This window comes from Anolis sagrei, chromosome 2, assembly GCF_037176765.1.
Source record: "Anolis sagrei isolate rAnoSag1 chromosome 2, rAnoSag1.mat, whole genome shotgun sequence".
NCBI classification, from domain to species: domain Eukaryota; kingdom Metazoa; phylum Chordata; class Lepidosauria; order Squamata; family Dactyloidae; genus Anolis; species Anolis sagrei.
Genome location: NC_090022.1, coordinates 7,146,189 through 7,164,305, shown reverse-complemented (window position 1 = coordinate 7,164,305; position 18,117 = coordinate 7,146,189). Strand labels below are relative to the sequence as shown.

At 46.0% G+C, this 18,117-nt stretch overlaps 1 protein-coding gene across 1 annotated transcript in view; it reads left to right on the top strand.

Annotated features, from left to right (window-relative positions):
- The window catches only part of LOC132765807 (zinc finger protein 665-like), a 40,497-nt gene that overhangs the window by 3,377 nt on the left and 19,003 nt on the right, over nt 1–18,117 (top strand). Inside the window, exons 2-7 of the mRNA XM_067463265.1 lie at nt 961–1,502; nt 3,096–3,222; nt 5,715–5,783; nt 10,142–10,224; nt 11,682–11,820; nt 12,104–12,884. Of these exons, the coding sequence (XP_067319366.1) occupies nt 1,044–1,502; nt 3,096–3,222; nt 5,715–5,783; nt 10,142–10,224; nt 11,682–11,820; nt 12,104–12,884 (1,658 nt within the window). The 5' untranslated portion in view covers nt 961–1,043. The remainder of the gene's footprint in view (nt 1–960; nt 1,503–3,095; nt 3,223–5,714; nt 5,784–10,141; nt 10,225–11,681; nt 11,821–12,103; nt 12,885–18,117) is intronic.

Genomic DNA, 18,117 nt, shown 5'->3' with positions numbered 1-18,117 from the left:
GGCACCAATATGCCCAAATTTGAATACTGGTGGGGTTGTGAGGGGAGTTGATTTTGTCATTTGGGAGTTGTAGTTGCTGGGATTTAATAGTTCACCTACAATCAAAGAGTATTCTGAACCCCACCAACGATGGAATTGAACCAAACTTGGCCCACAGAACTCCCATGACGAACAGAAGATACTGGGAGAGTTTGGTGGGCACTGACCTTGAGTTTTGGAGTTGTAGTTCACCTACACCCAAAGAGCATTGTGGACTCAAACAATGAAGGATTTGGACCAAGCTTGGCACAAATACTCAATATGCCCAAATGTGAACACTGGTGGAGTTTAGGGAAAATAGACCTTGACATTTGGGAGTTGTCATTGCTGGGATTTATAGTTCACCTACAATCAAAGAGTATTCTGAACCCCACCAACGATGGAATTGAACCAAACTTGGCCCACAGAACTCCCATGATCAACAGAAGATACTGGGAGAGTTTGGTGGGCACTGACCTTGAGTTTTGGAGTTGTAGTTCACCTACACCCAAAGAGCCCTGTGGACCCAAACAATGAAGGATCTGGACCAAGCTTGGCACAAATACTCCATATGCCCAAATGGGAACACTGGTGGAGTTTAGGGAAAATAGACGTTGACATTTGGGAGTTGTCATTGCTGGGATTTATAGTTCACCTACAATCAAAGAGCATTCTGAACCCCAGCAATGATAGAATTGGGCCAAGATACCCACACAGAATCCCCATGACTGACAGAAAACATTGTGTTTTCTGATGGTCTTTGTTAACCCCTCTGAAAGCCCCTCGTGATCTCCCTAGGGGTCCTGACCCCCAGGTTGAGAAACACTGACATAGAAGAAGATAAGAGGCCCCTAGGACCATAAGAAATGCCCCATGTTAGGAACCAGGGATCAAGAGCATCATGAAGAGCTGAATCATAAGGTTTTGTTTTTAAATCTCCAGAAACTTAATACCGCAATTATATTGAGCGATCTTTGCCTTTACCGTTGTGGGAGGGACGTGTTGCCTCGGAGTCCGGAGCAACGATGGAGGAGCGAGATGCGTTTGGACCCGAAACTGAAAAAGATCACGATGCCGTCGAGACCGGGAGTGCGGGACGATTGTGGGACCGAACTGTGCAGGATGATGCCGGTGATGAAGGAATGCTCAGTTCGGAGGCCCAGCGTCGACTCTTCCGGGACTTCCACTACTGGGAAGCCAAGGGTCCTCGGGAGGTGTGTGGCCAACTCCACGCTCTCTGCCGCCAGTGGCTGAAGCCAAAGCAACACACCAAGGCTCAGATCCTGGACTTGGTGATCCTGGAGCAGTTCCTGGCCGTCCTTCCTGCGGAGATGGAAAGCTGGGTCAAGGAGTGTGAGCCGGAGACCAGTTCCCAGGCGGTGGCTTTGGCGGAAGGATTCCTCCTGAGTCGAGCAGAAGAGGAGAAGAAGAAGACACTGCAGGAAGAGCGGCAGGAAAACATCTTTCCTCCCAGTCTCAAAGAGGTGAGAACATGATGGCACTTATGCTTAAAAATCCCCAATAATTACCCCACAATTTAATGTAAATAATCCAAGAATGCAAAGGGATATCCAAACCCCAATCCTGTGGCATAATGTAAAATAAACCACGTGTAATTCACGTTGGATCAGCCCACACACTGCCTTGCCAGAGAAATAAAATATCCCATGCAGGTGAACAGTAAACAACAAGTAGTTTCCTCTTCTTAGTTCAGAACAACATATGTACAATATGATCAGTTGCACCAACCCACATAATGTCCTTTTATAAGAGATTTAAAATGGTATTTCGTTTGTTCATGTGGATAAACTGCTTGAGCAGTTCACGAAGTGAGAGCAAACTCCAGAGCTGGACCTGAGGGAAGGCTGAGCGAAGGAAGATCGATGCTTTTGAGCTGTGGTGTTGGAGGAAAGTGCTGAGAGTGCCTTGGACTGCGAGAAGATCCAACCAGTCCATCCTCCAGGAAATAAAGCCCGACTGCTCACTGGAGGGAAAGATACTAGAGACAAAGTTGAAGTACTCTGGCCACATCATGAGAAGACAGGAAAGCCTAGAGAAGACAATTATGCTGGGGAAAGTGGAAGGCAAAAGGAAGAGGGGCCGACCAAGGGCAAGATGGATGGATGGCATCCTTGAAGTGACTGGACTGACCTTGAGGGAGCTGGGGGTGGTAACGGCCGACAGGGAGCTCTGGCGTAGGCTGGTCCATGAGGTCACGAAGAGTCGGAGACGACTGAACGAATGAACAAAAACAACTGCTTCTCTTTTCTTCTCTTTGCACCTGCATAGCTGAAACCTGAACAAAAATGTAACAGTAACCAAAAGTCCCAGGCTCAGCCATCTCCCCAGGCGTTGAATTGCACCTGCATAGCTGAAGCCTGAGCCCCCCATGGCACAGTGGGTTAAACCCCTGTGCCGGCAGGACTGAAGACCAACAGGTTGCAGGTTTGAATCTGGGGAGAGATGGATGAGCTCCCTCTATCAGCTCCAGCTCCTCATGTGGGGACATGAGAGAAGCCTCCCACAAGGATGATAAAAACATCAATTCATCCGGGCGTCCCCTGGGCAACGTCCTTGCAGACGGCCAATTCTCTCACACCAGAAGCGACTTGCAGTTTCTCAAGTTGCTCCCGACACGATAAAAAACAAACAAACAACTGAAGCCTGAACAAAAATGTAACAGTACCCAAATGTCGCAGGCTCAGCCATCTCCCCGGGCATTGAATTGTACCTGCATAGCTCAAGCCTGAACAAAAATGTAACAGTAACCAAAAGTCCCAGGCTCAGCCATCTCCCCGGGCATTGAATTGCACCTGCATAGCTGAAGCCTGTACAAAAATGTAACAGTAACCAAAAGTCCCAGGCTCAGCCATCTCCCCAGGCATTGAATTGCACCTGCATAGCTGAAGCCTGAACAAAAATGAAACAGTAACCAAAAGTCCCAGGCTCAGCCATCTCCTCAATCAATTGGCTTCATGCATCTTATTTTACGGTTGACACACACACACACTGATTCCTTGCATGTTCCAACAAATCCTTCCCCTTTGAATCTCCTTAAGCAATTCCATTACTTTCAGGGGAGGCACTTCCTTCCAGAAGAAGACGTGGATGCTCCTGAGATACAAAAAAGTCAATCATCTTCCAAGAGGAAGCCAGAGACAGAGTGCATCACGGAAGAGGATGATAATGGGTCCATTTGCACGGGTAAGTCATTTCCCTCCCTCAACTCACTTCCATATGCCTCAAATATATTATGTTTATCATCTTGGGTTGCATCTACACAGGCACGGGCAAACTTTGGCCCTCTAGGTGTTTTGGACTTCAACATCCACAATTCCAACTGTCTTTGGGGCTGCAAAGGTTGACAGCAAGCTAGACAAATGGTCGGGAGCTTACTCCGACCTGGGCTGGCTTTGAACTCACTACTTTTGGTCAGTAGTGATTTTAATCCAGCTGACTCTCAACCAGCTGTGCCACAACCCGGTCTTTTCATGCTTGGCTGTTAGCTAGACCAAAATACAGCAAACAATCGTCGTAGAGTCTTTTTCGTTTTGTGAAAGTAGGGCTCCTGCGGGTGAGAGGACCACATCCGTTGGAGGCCTTGAGGAAGTGTCACAGGAAATTCACAAGAGGCATTTCAGGGGGAGTGGGAAGTCTGAGTGGGGAAAGAGGCCGGGAGAGGAAAGCCTCCAGGCAGAGTCCCAGGTGACCACAAAGGCCGCTGTCAATGCAAATGAAACTTTAAGGTATTTCTATATCACCTCCAAGCCTACCAGGGTTCTAAAAACTACAATGCATCTAAAAGCATATTAGTTTGCAGTTGGCCTTCCTATTGAAATGTTTAATCATTTTGGATAGATTTTATTTTTCTACTTTGGTACAAGTTTTTGTATAGATTCCATCTTAATTTGCCATTATTTTCCTTGAATCCCATGTATCCAAGACATATATCAGTGTATAGACTCATGTAATGCAGTTCAGTGCATTGTCAGGAGGGCTTTGTTTACGTTTACAAGTAACCACAACTCCCAAATGTCAAGTTCTATTTCCCCCAAACTCCATCTATGTTCATATTTGGGCATATTGAGTATTCGTGTAGAGTTTGGTACAGATCCATCATTGTTTGAGTCCACAGTGCTCTCTGGTTGTAGGTGAACTACAACTCCCAAATTCAAGGTCAATGCCCACCAAACCTTTCTAGTGTTTTCTGCTGGTCATGGGAGTCCTGGGTGCCACGTTTGGTTCAATCATTGGTGGAGTTCAGAATGCTTTTTGATTGTAGGTGAACTATAAATCCCAGTAACTACAACTCCCAATTGTCAAGGTCTATTTTTCCCAAACTCCATCTGTGTTCATATTTGGGCATATGGAGTATTCGTGCCAAGTTTGGTCCAGATCCATTATTGTTTGAGTCCACAGTGCTCTCTCGATGTAGGTGAACTACAATTCCAAAACTTAAGGTCAATGCCCACCAAACCCTTCTAGAGTTTTCTGTTGGTCAGAGGAGTCCTGTGTGTTATGCTTGGTTCCATCATTGGTGGAATTCAGAATGCTCTTTGATTGTAGGTTAACTATAATTCCCAGCAACTACAAATCCCAAATGACAAAATAATTTTTTGAGTGATGCTCACTCCATGGGTTAGTAGGTGTCTTGTGGCCAAATTTAGCAGCAATTCATCCAGTGGTTTTTGGGTTATGTTAATTCCACAAACGAACATTACAATGGGTTGTTGTAGGTTTTTTGGGGCTATATGGCCATGTTCTAGAGGCATTTCTCCTGACGTTTCGCCTGCGTCTATGGCAAACATCCTCAGTGGTAGTGGGGTCTGTTGGAACTAGGAAAAAGGGTTTATATATCTGTGGAATGACCAGGTTGGGACAAAGGACTCTTGTCTGCTGGAGCTAGATGTGAATGTTTCAACTGACTACCTTGATTAGCATTTGATGGCCTGGCAGTGCCTGGAGCAATCTTTTGTTGAGAGGTGATTAGATGTCCTTGTTTGTTTCCTCTCCTTTGTTGTACTGTTCTAATTTTAGAGTATTTTTAATACTGGTAGCCAGATTTTGTTCATTTTCATGGTTTCCTCCTTTCTTTTGAAATTGTCCACATGCTTGTGGATTGAAATCCATTGAAACTGGATTGAAGCCATTGAAATATATTATTATTATTATTATTATTATTATTATTATTATGAAACTGCAGTATTGGCCCTTTTAGATGGGGCCATGCCCTTCTCTTCTTCCTCATTATTTGTGGCCCGCAGTGGCACAATGGGTTAAACCCTTGTGCCAGCTGAACTGCTGACCTGAAGGTCGGCGTTTCGAATCTATGAGAACAGTAAGTTCCTGTCTGTCAGCTCCAGCTTCCCATGCGGGAACATGAGAAAAGCCTCCCACAGGATGGTAACACATCTGGGCGTTCCCTGGGCAACATCCCTGCAAATGGCAAATTCTCTCACACCAGAAGCAACTTGCAGATTCTCAAGTTGTTTCTGACATGATAAAAATAAATTATGACCCACATTTTCAGCAAGGCAGGGATTCAAGATGGAAAGCAATTGAAAACGAAGAATTGAGAACAATAATCAAACTGTAAAATGTAGAATTTAAAATTATTTAAATTATTAATTTTTAAAAAATTATTATTAACTTGAGGTAGCAGAAGAAAGAATGACCTCATTTGTTTCGATCTGCAGGAAGTGACATCCAGTCCACTGGGGATGGGGAATCGGTGACTGTCGTGACGGATAACCAGTCTTTACCAGGTACGGTGTTCCCTTAGAATCATAGAATCATAGAATCAAAGAGTTGGAAGAGACCTCCTGGGCCATCCACTCCAACCCCATTCTGCCAAGAAGCAGGAATATTGCATTCAAATCACCCCTGACAGATGGCCATCCAGCCTCTGCTTAAAAGCTTCTAAAGAAGGAGCCTCCACCACACTCTGGGCAGAGAGTTCCACTGCTGAACGGCTCTCACAGTCGGGAAGTTCTTCCTCGTGTTCAGGTGGGATCTCCTCTCTTGTAGTTTGAAGCCATTCTTCCATTGCGTCCTAGTCTCCAAGGAAGCAGAAAACAAGCTTGCTCCCTCCTCCCTGTGGCTTCCTCTCAAATATTTATACATGGCTATCATATCTCCTCTCAGCCTTCTCTTCTTCAGGCTAAACATGCCCAGTTCCCTAAGCCGCTCCTCATAGGGCTTGTTCTCCAGACCCTTGATCATTTTAGTCGCCCTCCTCTGGACACATTCCAGCTTGTCAATATCTCTCTTGAATTGTGGTGCCCAGAATTGGACACAATATTCCAGGTGTGGTCTGACCAAAGCAGAATAGAGGGGTAGCATTACTTCCTTAGATCTAGACACTATGCTCCTATTGATGCAGGCCAAAATCCCATTGGCTTTTTTTGCCGCCACATCACATTGTTGGCTCATGTTTAACTTGTTGTCCGCGAGGACTCCAAGATCTTTTTCACACGTACTGCTCTCGAGCCAGGCATTGTCCCCCATTCTGTATCTTTGCATTTCATTTTTTCTGCCAAAGTGGAGTATCTTGCATTTGTCACTGTTGCTGTTTCGCGGTTGCTGTTTCGCGGTTGTTGATGCAAAGATCTGGTATCCTCGAATGCTGCATTCAAAACCTTTCTGTGCCAAAGTATATCCTGAGCACCCTTCAAGCCCTTAGGGACCTTTGGGCAGAGGCAGATACGAAATACTGTACATGTGATTGGGCTTGCAGCTTCAAGGCAACTCAGTGCTAGTCAAGCTTGCTAATTGCAAATCCACACTTGCTTTACTTAGACAAGGTTTTTTTCTCCCATCCTGGATGTTATTCCACAGACATATATACACTCCACTTGCCTCACCTCTAACAGAACCTCTGAGGATGCCAGCCACAGATGCAGGTGAAACATCAGGAGAGAATGCTGCTGGAACAGGGCCATACAGCCCAAAACCTCACAGCAACCCAGTGATTCTGGCCATGAAAGACTTCAATTAAATAATAATAATAATCATGATTCCGGCCATGAAAGCCTTCAATTAAATAATAATAATCATCATCACCATCATCATCATTATCATCATCTATATAAATAAAAATGTAATGTTTGTTTGTGGGGTTAACATAACTCAAAAACTACTGGACGAATTGACATGAAATTTGGACACTACACCCCTAACAGGCCAACGAGTGACCATCACTTATAACTCCCCCCAAAAAGTAGAAAGTACTTAAAACCCCCCAAAAAGCTAAACGACGGTACAGAAAAAAAGGAAGAGAAAGGGAAGGGAAGGGAAGGGAAGGGAAGGGAAGGGAAGGGAAGGGAAGGGAAGGGAAGGAAGGAAGGAAGGAAGGAAGGAAGGAAGGAGAGAAAGAGAGAGGGGAAGAGAGAAGGAAGCATGGAAGCAAAGAGCAAAGGAAGGAAAGCGGTAAAGAAGGAAGAAAGGAGAGAAAGAGGAAGGAAAAGTAAAAGGGGGAAGGGAAGAAAGAGGTAGAGAAGAAAGGAAGGAGAGAAGGAAAGAAAAAGGGAAGGAAAGGGGGAGCGAAGGAAGGAGGGAAAGAAGGAGAAAAAGAGGGAGGGAAGGAAAGAAGGAAAGAGAAAAGGAAGGATGGAAGTAAAAAGCGAAGGAAGGAAGGAAAAAGGAAAAGAAGGAAGAAAGGAGAGAAAGACAGAGGGAAGAAAAGACGGAAGGATGGAAACAAAAAGCGAAGGAAGGAAAGGAAGTTAGAGAAGGAAGAATGGAGAGAAAGAGAGAGAAGGAAAGAAGGAAAGACAAAAGAGTGGAAGCAAAAAGCAAAGGAAGGAAAGAAAGCTAGAGAAGGAAGAATGGAGAGAAAGAGGGAAGGAAAAGGAAAAGGGGAGAAGGAAAGAAAGAGGTAGAGAAGGAAGAAAGAAGAGAAGGAAAAGAAGAAAGGAGGGAGTAAAGGAAGGAGGGAAAGAAGGAGAGAACGAGGGAGGGAAGGTTGGCCCCAGCAACGCTTGGCGTGTACATGTAGTCTATATAAATAAAAATGTAATGTTAGTTTGTGGGATTGACATAACTCAAAAATCACTGGACAAATGGACACCAAATTTGGAGACAAGGCACCTCTCAGGCCAACAAGTGACCATCACTCATAAAAATAGTAAAAAACACAGCAGAAGAGACTTAAAAAGCCAGAAACAAAAACACATTACAATGCATGCACAAAACCACACACACATACATATATATACGCAAACACACATACACAAACACAACGCACATATTCACAGACTGGGCCACAGCAACACATGGCAGGGAACAGCTAGTCACTCATAAAAACACTGGAAAACACAGCGGAAGAGACTTAAGAAATCAAAAAATAAAACATAATTACAATGCATGCACAAAACCACACATATAAACACACACACATATATATATACAAAACACTTATACAGAGACTGGGCCACAGCAACGCATGGCAAGGGACGGCTAGTAATAATAACAAATCTTTATGTATATCCCACTTTTCTCCCTCACGGGATCCAAAGCATAGAATCATAGAATCATAGAATCATAGAATCAAAGAGTTGGAAGAGACCTCATGGGCCATCCAGTCCAACCCCCTGCCAAGAAGCAGGAATATTGCATTCAAATCACCCCTGACAGATGGCCATCCAGCCTCTGCTTAAAAGCTTCCAAAGAAGGAGCCTCCACCACACTCCGGGGCAGAGAGTTCCACTGCTGAACGGCTCTCACAGTCAGGAAGTTCTTCCTAATGTTCAGATGGAATCTCCTCTCTTGTAGTTTGAAGCCATTGTTCCGCGTCCTAGTCTCCAAGGAAGCAGAAAACAAGCTTGCTCCCTCCTCCCTGTGGCTTCCTCTCACATATTTATACATGGCTATCATGTCTCCTCTCAGCCTTCTCTTCTTCAGGCTAAACATGCCCAGTTCCCTAAGCCGTTCCTCATAGGGCTTGTTCTCCAGACCCTTGATCATTTTAGTTGCCCTCCTCTGGACACATTCCAGCTTGTCAATATCTCTCTTGAATTGTGGTGCCCAGAATTGGACACAATATTCCAGATGTGGTCTAACCAAAGCAGAATAGAGGGGTAGCATTACTTCCTTAGATCTAGACACTATGCTCCTATTGATGCAGGCCAAAATCCCATTGGCTTTTTTTGCCGCCACATCACATTGTTGGCTCATGTTTAACTTGTTGTCCACGAGGACTCCAAGATCTTTTTCACACGTACTGCTCTCGAGCCAGGCGTCACCCATTCTGTATCTTTGCATTTCATTTTTTCTGCCAAAGTGGAGTATCTTGCATTTGTCACTGTTGAACTTCATTTTGTTAGTTTTGGCCCATCTCTCTAATCTGTCAAGATCGTTTTGCATTCTGCTCCTGTCCTCTGGACTATTGGCTATCCCTCCCAATTTGGTGTCGTCTGCAAACTTGATGATCATGCCTTCTAGCCCTTCATCTAAGTCATTAATAAAGATGTTGAACAGGACCGGGCCCAGGATGGAACCCTGCAGCACTCCACTTGTCACTTCTTTCCAAGATGAAGAGGAAGCATTAGTGAGCACTCTCTGTGTTCGTCCACTTAACCAATTACAGATCCACCTCACCGTAGTTTTGCCTAGCCCACATTGGACTAGTTTCCTTGCCAGAAGGTCATGGGGGACCTTGTCGAAGGCCTTACTGAAATCCAGGTACGCTACATCCACGGCATTCCCCGCATCTACCCAGCTTGTAGCTCTATCGAAGAAAGAGATCAGATTAGTCTGGCATGACTTGTTTTTGATAAATCCATGTTGACTATTAGCGATGACTGCATTTGTTTCTAAGTGTTTGCAGACCGCTTCCTTAACAATCTTTTCCAGAATCTTGCCCGGTATCGACGTGAGGCTGACCGGACGGTAGTTGTTTGGGTGCAGCTTGCAACATATTAAAATCATGTAAACAACAATGCAAATACAATGATGCTAAGTATAAAACATCATAAAATAAACAGTTTAAGACAACAATAATATACAGTCACATTCTTGTGGCATCATGTCAGATTATATTAAATACATTTTATATTAGCATTATTTTAAAACTCGTCTCTTTCTTGTGAACCTTCCTGATATTTTGCTTTTTTCTTCTTCCCAGGAGATGGATCCAAAACATTGGGAAGATATCATCGGCCATCTCCTCTGGAACCAACCGAGTCGGCTTCTTCGCAAGTAGATCAGGTAAACACTGATGTAGAGATATAGTAAGGAAGCAAGGGCATTTCTTCCTATGCCTGATATGCCAAGTATATCATATTGAGGAGGGAGCAAGCTTAGCTCTCTTCTGCCCCAGAGACGAGGAAATGGAGAAATGGATTCAAACGGCGGAAAAAGAGATCCCACCTAAACATTAGGAAGAACTCCCTGACAATAAGAGCAGTTTGACAGTGACGTGGGTTGGAGTCTCCTTCTTTTGGGCTTTTTAAGCAGAGGCTGAGTGGCATCAGTTGGGAGTATTTTGATGGCATTATCCTAAATGTCAGGAGGTTCAAATTGATGGCTTTGGCTTACAAGAACAAGCTTTCCATAACACGAACAAAGTTCTTTATACTTCCTTCTTTGCTTCCACGCTGGGCTTCTTTCTCATGCAGATAAATAACTTCGCTCTCACAGAGCTTCCTCTCACACCGAACTTACACAAGATGTTCACACATTAGCTTTACACATAAGTTTTTCAACCTGGGGCTTCTCTTACTGAAACTTCTCACACTAGGCCTTCTCACACTGTGAGGCTTTCCCTCACAGACAAAGAGTTACTTCATGCTGTGAGGCCTTTTCTCACAGACTAAAGCATACCTCACACAGAGGCTTCTCTCACAGACCAAGGTCTTACTGAAGCTTCTCACACTAGGCCTTCTCACACTGTGAGGCCTTCTCTCACAGACAAAGAGTTACTTCACACTGTGAGGCCTTTTCTCACAGACTAAAGCATACCTCACACAGAGGCTTCTCTCACAGACTAAGGCCTACCTCACACAGAGGCTTCTCTTACAGACGAAGGTCTTACTGAAGCTTCTCACACCAGGCCTTCTCACACTGTGAGGCCTTCTCTCACAGACAAAGAGTTACTTCACACTGTGAGGCCTTTTCTCACAGACTAAAGCATACCTCACACAGAGGCTTCTCTCACAGACGAAGGTCTTACTGAAGCTTCTCACACCAGGTCTTCTCACACTGTGAAGCCTTCTCTCACAAACAAAGAGTTACTTCACACTGTGAGGCCTTTTCTCACAGACTAAAGCATACCTCACACAGAGGCTTCTCTCACAGACTAAGGCCTACCTTACACAGAGGCTTCTCTCACAGACTAAGGCCTACCTCGCACTGTGAGTCCTTTTCACACAGACTAAGGCCTACCTCACACTATGAGATCTTCTCTCACAGAGTAAGGCCTACTTCACACTGTGAGGCCTTCTCACAAACTGAGACCTTTCTCCCACTGAGGTTTGCCTCAGACTGATGGCTACTAAACTACAGGCACAAATGCTTATATAGAACTGCAGTTTTTGTTGAGTCAGTGCATCCATTTAATCCTTTCGGTGCTTGACTCACAATTTTGTAATTAAAAATACCTAGTTAATTTTTAATATTTCTGACAGGTTATTTGTCTCTGAGCAGATCGTCTTGTCTTGTTTTAGGTGACCCTGGATGAACTGGCGGTGGGTTTCACTCCTGAGGAGTGGGCCCTCCTGGATCCGGAGCAAAGGGCCTTGCACAAGGAAGTCACGGAGGAGAATTACGGGATGGTGGCCTCGCTTGGTGACACGGCTCCCCTTGGTACGGATCCCTTGTGTTGCATTAAGGGTCTAACCCAGGCATGGGCAAACTTGGACCCTCCAGGTGTTTTGGACTTCAACTCCCAGAATTCCTAACAGCCTGCTGGCCATTAGGATACATAAATAAATAAATAACTGATACAGGTGACATGGGGGAAGGAAATTATCCCAGCCTAAACTAAACTAACTACTCCTCATTGAGGACTTGAGACTTGGGCAGTGTGGGATTGAATTCCAACAGTTTGTACATGCCTTTTCTAATCAGTTGCTTCTCTCCTTCCTAGGTGGCCAAAACAAAGACGAACCATGCCTAACCTGGTTGGAAAATGCTAGTTGGAAGGAAGATGAAGAATTGAGCATCGACACTGAGGGAGAACTGGAACCGCAGAGCCGATTCCCCACTGCAGAGGATCCAGAAATCTGGGAAATCCCGGACGACGAAAACACGGAGGAGAGCGAGGAGAGCTGGAAGTGCGCCGTGTGCGGCAAGTGCTTCCTCTGGAAGTCGAGCCTTTACGCACACATGAGGAAGCACACCGAGGAGAAGATCTTCGAGTGCACTCAGTGTGGGAAGTGCTTCCACTGGCGGTACCTCCTGATCGCTCACCAGAGCATCCACACGGGCGAGAAGCCCTCCAAGTGCATGGAGTGCGGGAAGAGCTTCTGCCACCGGTCGTCCCTCAAGCGGCACCAGCGGTTGCACACCGGGGAGCGGCCCTACAAGTGCTTGGACTGCGGGAAGAGCTTCTGCTACCGGCCGAGCCTCACCAGCCACCAGCGCATCCACACGGGGGAGAAGCCCTTCAAGTGCTCGGACTGTGGGGAGGCTTTCCGCCACCGGCGCAATCTCATGATCCACCAGGCCAGCTCCAAAGGCGAGGGACCTTGCCAGTGCCTTGAGTGCGGGAAGACCTTCACCGACAAGATCAAGCTTGCCTCCCACCAGCGAACGCACAACCGCGAGAAGCCTTACAAGTGCTCCGAGTGTGGGAAGGGCTTCTCACACAAATCGCACCTCAGCACGCACCAGAGGATTCACACTGTTTTTCACAATTTGTGGGAAACGCTTTGAGGCGAGCTCAGATGAATCGTGTTGGGAGAGAGACCACTCCAATGCCTAAAGAGCAGGAAGAGCTTTTGGCTGAGATCACTCTCCAGAAATCCATATATACCGCATACACCAGGTGGGGCAAACTTCAGCCTCGCCCTCCAGGTGTTTTGGGCTTCAACTCCCACAATAACTCCTAAGAGCTGGTCAGGTCTTAAAAAATGTGGGAGTTGTAGTCCAAAACACCTGGAGGGAGGGCCAAAGTTTGCCCATGCCTGGTATATATCCATGTATAAGTCGAATATCGGTTTTGGGAGCACAATTAATAGGTTTTGGAATGACTTGTGAATAAGTCAAGGGCCATTCTGCAGAGATGCCCATGCATTCAAAAATTAGTGTTCCCTCGCTACTTCGGAGTTCGCTTTTTGCAGACTTGCTATTTCGCGGGTTAAAAAAAAAGAATTTAAAATACAGTACTGTATACAGGTAGCGAGGGAACACTGGAGGAGGAAGGAAGAGCAGATGGATGGGTCTCTGCATAGGGTCAGCCTCCTCACCCTCTTTACCTTCCTCTTCCTCCTCGGCACCACCATGCATGCGTCATGGAGCCCAGGCTAGACGCGAACTCAAAGCGGAAGGGAAGCAGCGTCAGTTGAAACATTCACACCTAGCTCCAACAGACAAGAGTCCTTTGTCCCACCCTGGTCATTCCACAGATATATAAACCCATTTTCCTAGTTCCAACAGACCTCAGTACTTCTGAGGATGCTTGCCATAGATGCAGGCGAAACGTCAGGAGAGAATGCCTCTAGAACATCGCCATATAGCCCGAAAAAACCTACAACAACCCAATATAATATTTATTTACACCCCTTGTCTCTCCCAAAGGAGACTCAAAGCAGCTTCCCATCGAAGCGGTACCTATTGATCTACTCACATTTGCATGTTTTTGAACTGCTAGTAGTCATGCCGGCCACATGACCTAGGAGGTGTCTATGGACAACGCCGGCTCTTCGGCTTAGAAATGGAGATGAGCACCACACCCCAGAGTCAGACATGACTGGACTTAATGTCAGCAGACAACCTTTACCTAGGTTGGTAGAAGCTGGGCCTAGCAGCGGGAGCTCACCCTGCTCCCTGAGTTTGAACCGCCAACCTTTTGGTCAGCAAATTCAGCAGCTCAGCGGTTTAACCTGCTGCACCACAAGGGAGCCATTAAATATAAACTGTATTTAAAAAATCCTCTTTAAAAACTGTTAACCCGCATTGACCTATGGATAAGTTGATTTTTTTAAACTGAAATTTCTAGACTTATACATGATTATATAGGAGATATATATATATATTTCTGGAGCGTGGAAAAAGCTTTATTACAATAGGAAACTCATGGATTCTACTGGAGCAAAACCATACAACACACCTGGAGTTTCCAAAGAGCTTCAAGCCTTAGCAGACTCTGAACTATTTATTCCAAGGAGAAATCACATGCCGCGCAGGCTTTTCATTTGTGGTGTCTCCAATCCGGAATTAGAAGGGATTCAACACAAATCGATGTTTTCTTCTAGAAATGTGGTTGGAATTTGTAGAAGTGCATGTCGTATGCCCTGTGGAGTAGCCATTAAGAGGTCACCCGTTAGTTGTGGGGGGCCCTGTGGGAGTAGAGAGAGTTTGGAAGGGGGAAAAAGCATTCTTCTGTCTTTCATTCAATAGTCCAAGGACTTTGGTCTCTCCAAATGTCTGTCTGTCCTACTGCCATCCGCGTATTCTGTAGATAGTAATCTATAACACCTATTTCTTTGCCTTTGTCTTGCCATCTCCTCTTATCCCCCACTTTCATTCAATTTGTATGTACAGATGGTGGATTTTTAAAATAAAAAAAAGGGAAATGAGTGGAACCGTGTCATTGGGGCTTTGAACTCATGACTTTTCGGTCAGTGGTGATTTAATGCAGCTGACTCATAGCCAACTGCGCCACAGCCAGGTCCTTTTTATTACCCCCCTGCTTAAAGCAGTACCTATTTATCTACTCACATTGCTGTTTTCAATTGCTAGGTGAGCAGAAGCTGGGCTGACAGCCGGGAGCTCACCCCAACCCAGGCTTGAACTGGAAACCTGTCAATTGGCAAGAATTTCTGCAGCTGGCAGTTTGACCTGCTGTGCTGTGTCTGGCCGCTGTGTTTGGTGGACCCTATGTAGACATGTCCACAGCTGCATGGTATATAGTGGACTCCTGCACTGGTTCAAAGCCAGATACCCTCACTGATAGGTGAGGGTATCTGGCTTTGCAGCTTCATGGTTGCTGAATGCTATTTAAGCTTGCTAACTGCAACATTCAGGCAGACAAGGGTTCTTTCTCCCACCCTGGACACAGACACAAACACACACACAAACACACACACACACACATATATATATGCGCCTGCAAAACGTAGACTCTACAGATGTCATACTCAACTCCTGGAACGATTTCATCAGCATTGCCTCCAAAAAATTCCTGCAAATCTCTTGGGAAGTGAGGATATCTGGCACTAGTTCAAAGCCAGATACCCTCACTGATGGACTTTGCAGCTTCATAGCTGCTCAATGCCATTTAAGCTTGCTAACTGCAACATTCACGCAGACAAGGGTTCTTTCTCCCACCCTGGACATTTCAGAGATATATATATATATATATATATATATATATATATATATATGCCTGTGGAACGTAGACTGTCTACAGATGTCATATGCAACTCCTGGAACGATTCCATCAGCGTTGCCTCCAAAAAATTCCTGCAAATCTCTTGGGAAGTGAGGATATCTGGCACTAGTTCAAAGCCAGATACCCTCACTGATGGACTTTGCAGCTTCACAGCTGCTCAATGCTATTTAAGCTTGCTAACTGCAACATTCGCACAGACAAGGGTTCTTTCTCCCACCCTGGACATTTCAGATATATATATATGCCTGCGGAACGTAGATTGTCTACAGATGTCATACGCAACACCTGGAACGATTCCATCAGCATTGCCTCCAAAAAAATTCCTGCAAATCTCTTGGGAAGTGAGGATATCTGGCATTAGTTCAAAGCCAGATACCCTCACTGATGGACTTTGCAGCTTCACGGCTGCTCAATGCCATTTAAACTTGCTAACTGCAACATTCACGCAGACAAGGGTTCTTTCTCCCACCTTGGACATTTCAGAGATCATATATATATATATATATATATATATATATAAGGAGTTGCGTATGACATCTGTAGACAGTCTAGGTTCCGCAGCATATGCACATATACATACATACATATATATATATATGCCTGTGGAACCTAGACTGTCTACAGATGTCATACACAACTCCTGGAACGATTCCATCAGCGTTGCCTCCGGAAAATCCTGCAAATCTCTTGGGAAGACAGGTGGGGAAATGTCAGCATCCTGGAAGAAGCAAAGACTGTTGCGCAGCAGCGGATTTTACCTAGCACCCAAAGTCCAAATGTAAAAATAGTCACAGACCAGCCAGTAGGCTGTTAGGAATTGTAGGAGTTGAAGTCCAAAACACCTGGAGGGCCCAAGCTGGCCCATGCCTGGTTTAGTGTGTGGTGGAGCCTCCTTCTCTGGAAGTATTTAAACAAAATCCAGCTGGCCATCTGTTGAGAGGGCTTTGACTGTGTTTCCTGCATGGCAGAAAGGGGGTTAGACTGGATGCCCTCTGGGATCTCTTCCAACAATACTCTCAGCTTGAGAAAAGAAAGAACCTGAATTCACTCAAGAATCTACCCACCAAGGCCAAGGAATTGGCACTAAACCAAAGATATCGCCTATTTGTTGTTTTGGACTCCATCTCCCAGGGTTCCTAGCCGTTGGCTGTGGTGGCAGAGGCTTCTGGGAAATGAAGTCCAAAAAAAGCCATCGAAGGCTTTGTAAGTTCTCATGGCGGTGGAAACCGGAAGTTGTTGCCTAGAGCGGCGGTGCCGGGCGGAAGTGGTCCTCATTTCCGTCAGGGAGGCGCTTGGCTACTGTATTTTCTCATGGCGGAGGAAACCGGAAGTTGTTGCCTAGAGCGGCGGTGCCGGGCGGAAGTGGTCCTCGTTTCCGTCAGGGAGGCGCTTGGCTACTGTATTTTCTCATGGCGGAGGAAACCGGAAGTGGTTGCCTAGAGCGGCGGTGCCGGGCGGAAGTGGTCCTCATTTCTGTCAGGGAGGCGCCTGGAGAGGAGCTTTGGCATATTTCTCCGCGCCAGGCCTGCTTTTCGTGAAGGAGGGCCTTGGAGGGAAGGCTTCAGGTGAGTCCTGGCCTCCCAGGGATAGGGAAGGCAGAGAAGGGGAGGCTTGGCTAAAGAAGGGAAGGCCAAGAACAGTCCCAACTCTTCCTCCTTGGTATGGAGGGGAAATAATACAATGTATTGAAGCAGTCTCCATTTTGTATGTTTGGTGTGTCTCAGGAGGCCTCCTCTCCCACTCCCACAGAGTGGCAGCCATTTTCTCAGGGTCGCCTCCCCCCCCCCAGCAGCCATTTTGCGACAGCAACCAATCTGCGTTAATTCTACAGTGTGGATCCAAAAGGAGCCCAAAGAAAGGAGCATTGAAGGCAACACTCCACTCGAAGGATGCTAGAGTTGGAAGGGATCCCAAGAGGCCATCCAGTCCAGCCCCCTTCTTGCTGCCTCCATGCAGGGAAGACACCATCAAAGCACCCCAGACAGATGTCCATCCAGTTACTGCAGTGTTTCTCAACCTTGGGGTCGGGTTTCAGAGGGGTCACCAAAGACCATCAGAAAACACAGTGTTTTCTGTCAGTCTTGGGGATTCTGAGTGGGAATTTTGGCCCAATTCTATCATTGCTGGGGTTCAGAATGCTCTTTGATTGTAGGTGAACATCTGCCCTTGCGCTGTGCTACTCTGCTGCCCGGTGTGGAACACATCTCACCACACTAAAACAGTGGATGTGGCTCTTAAAGAGACATGCCGCATTATCACGGGGTGTCTGCGCCCTACACCACTGGAGAAATTACACTGCTTAGCCGGGATTGCACCACCTGACATCCGCCAGGAAGTGGCAGCCAGTAGTGAAAGGACCAAGGCAGAGACATCTCCAGCTCATCCCCTGTTTGTGTATCAGCCAGCACGTCAACGACTTAAATCTAGAAATAGTTTTCTAAGATCTACAGAGACACTAGCTGGAACACCTCAGCAAGCGAGAGTCCAAAAGTGGCAGGCTCAAACCCAGAACCTCAACCAATGCCTGATACCAAATGAGAGACTAC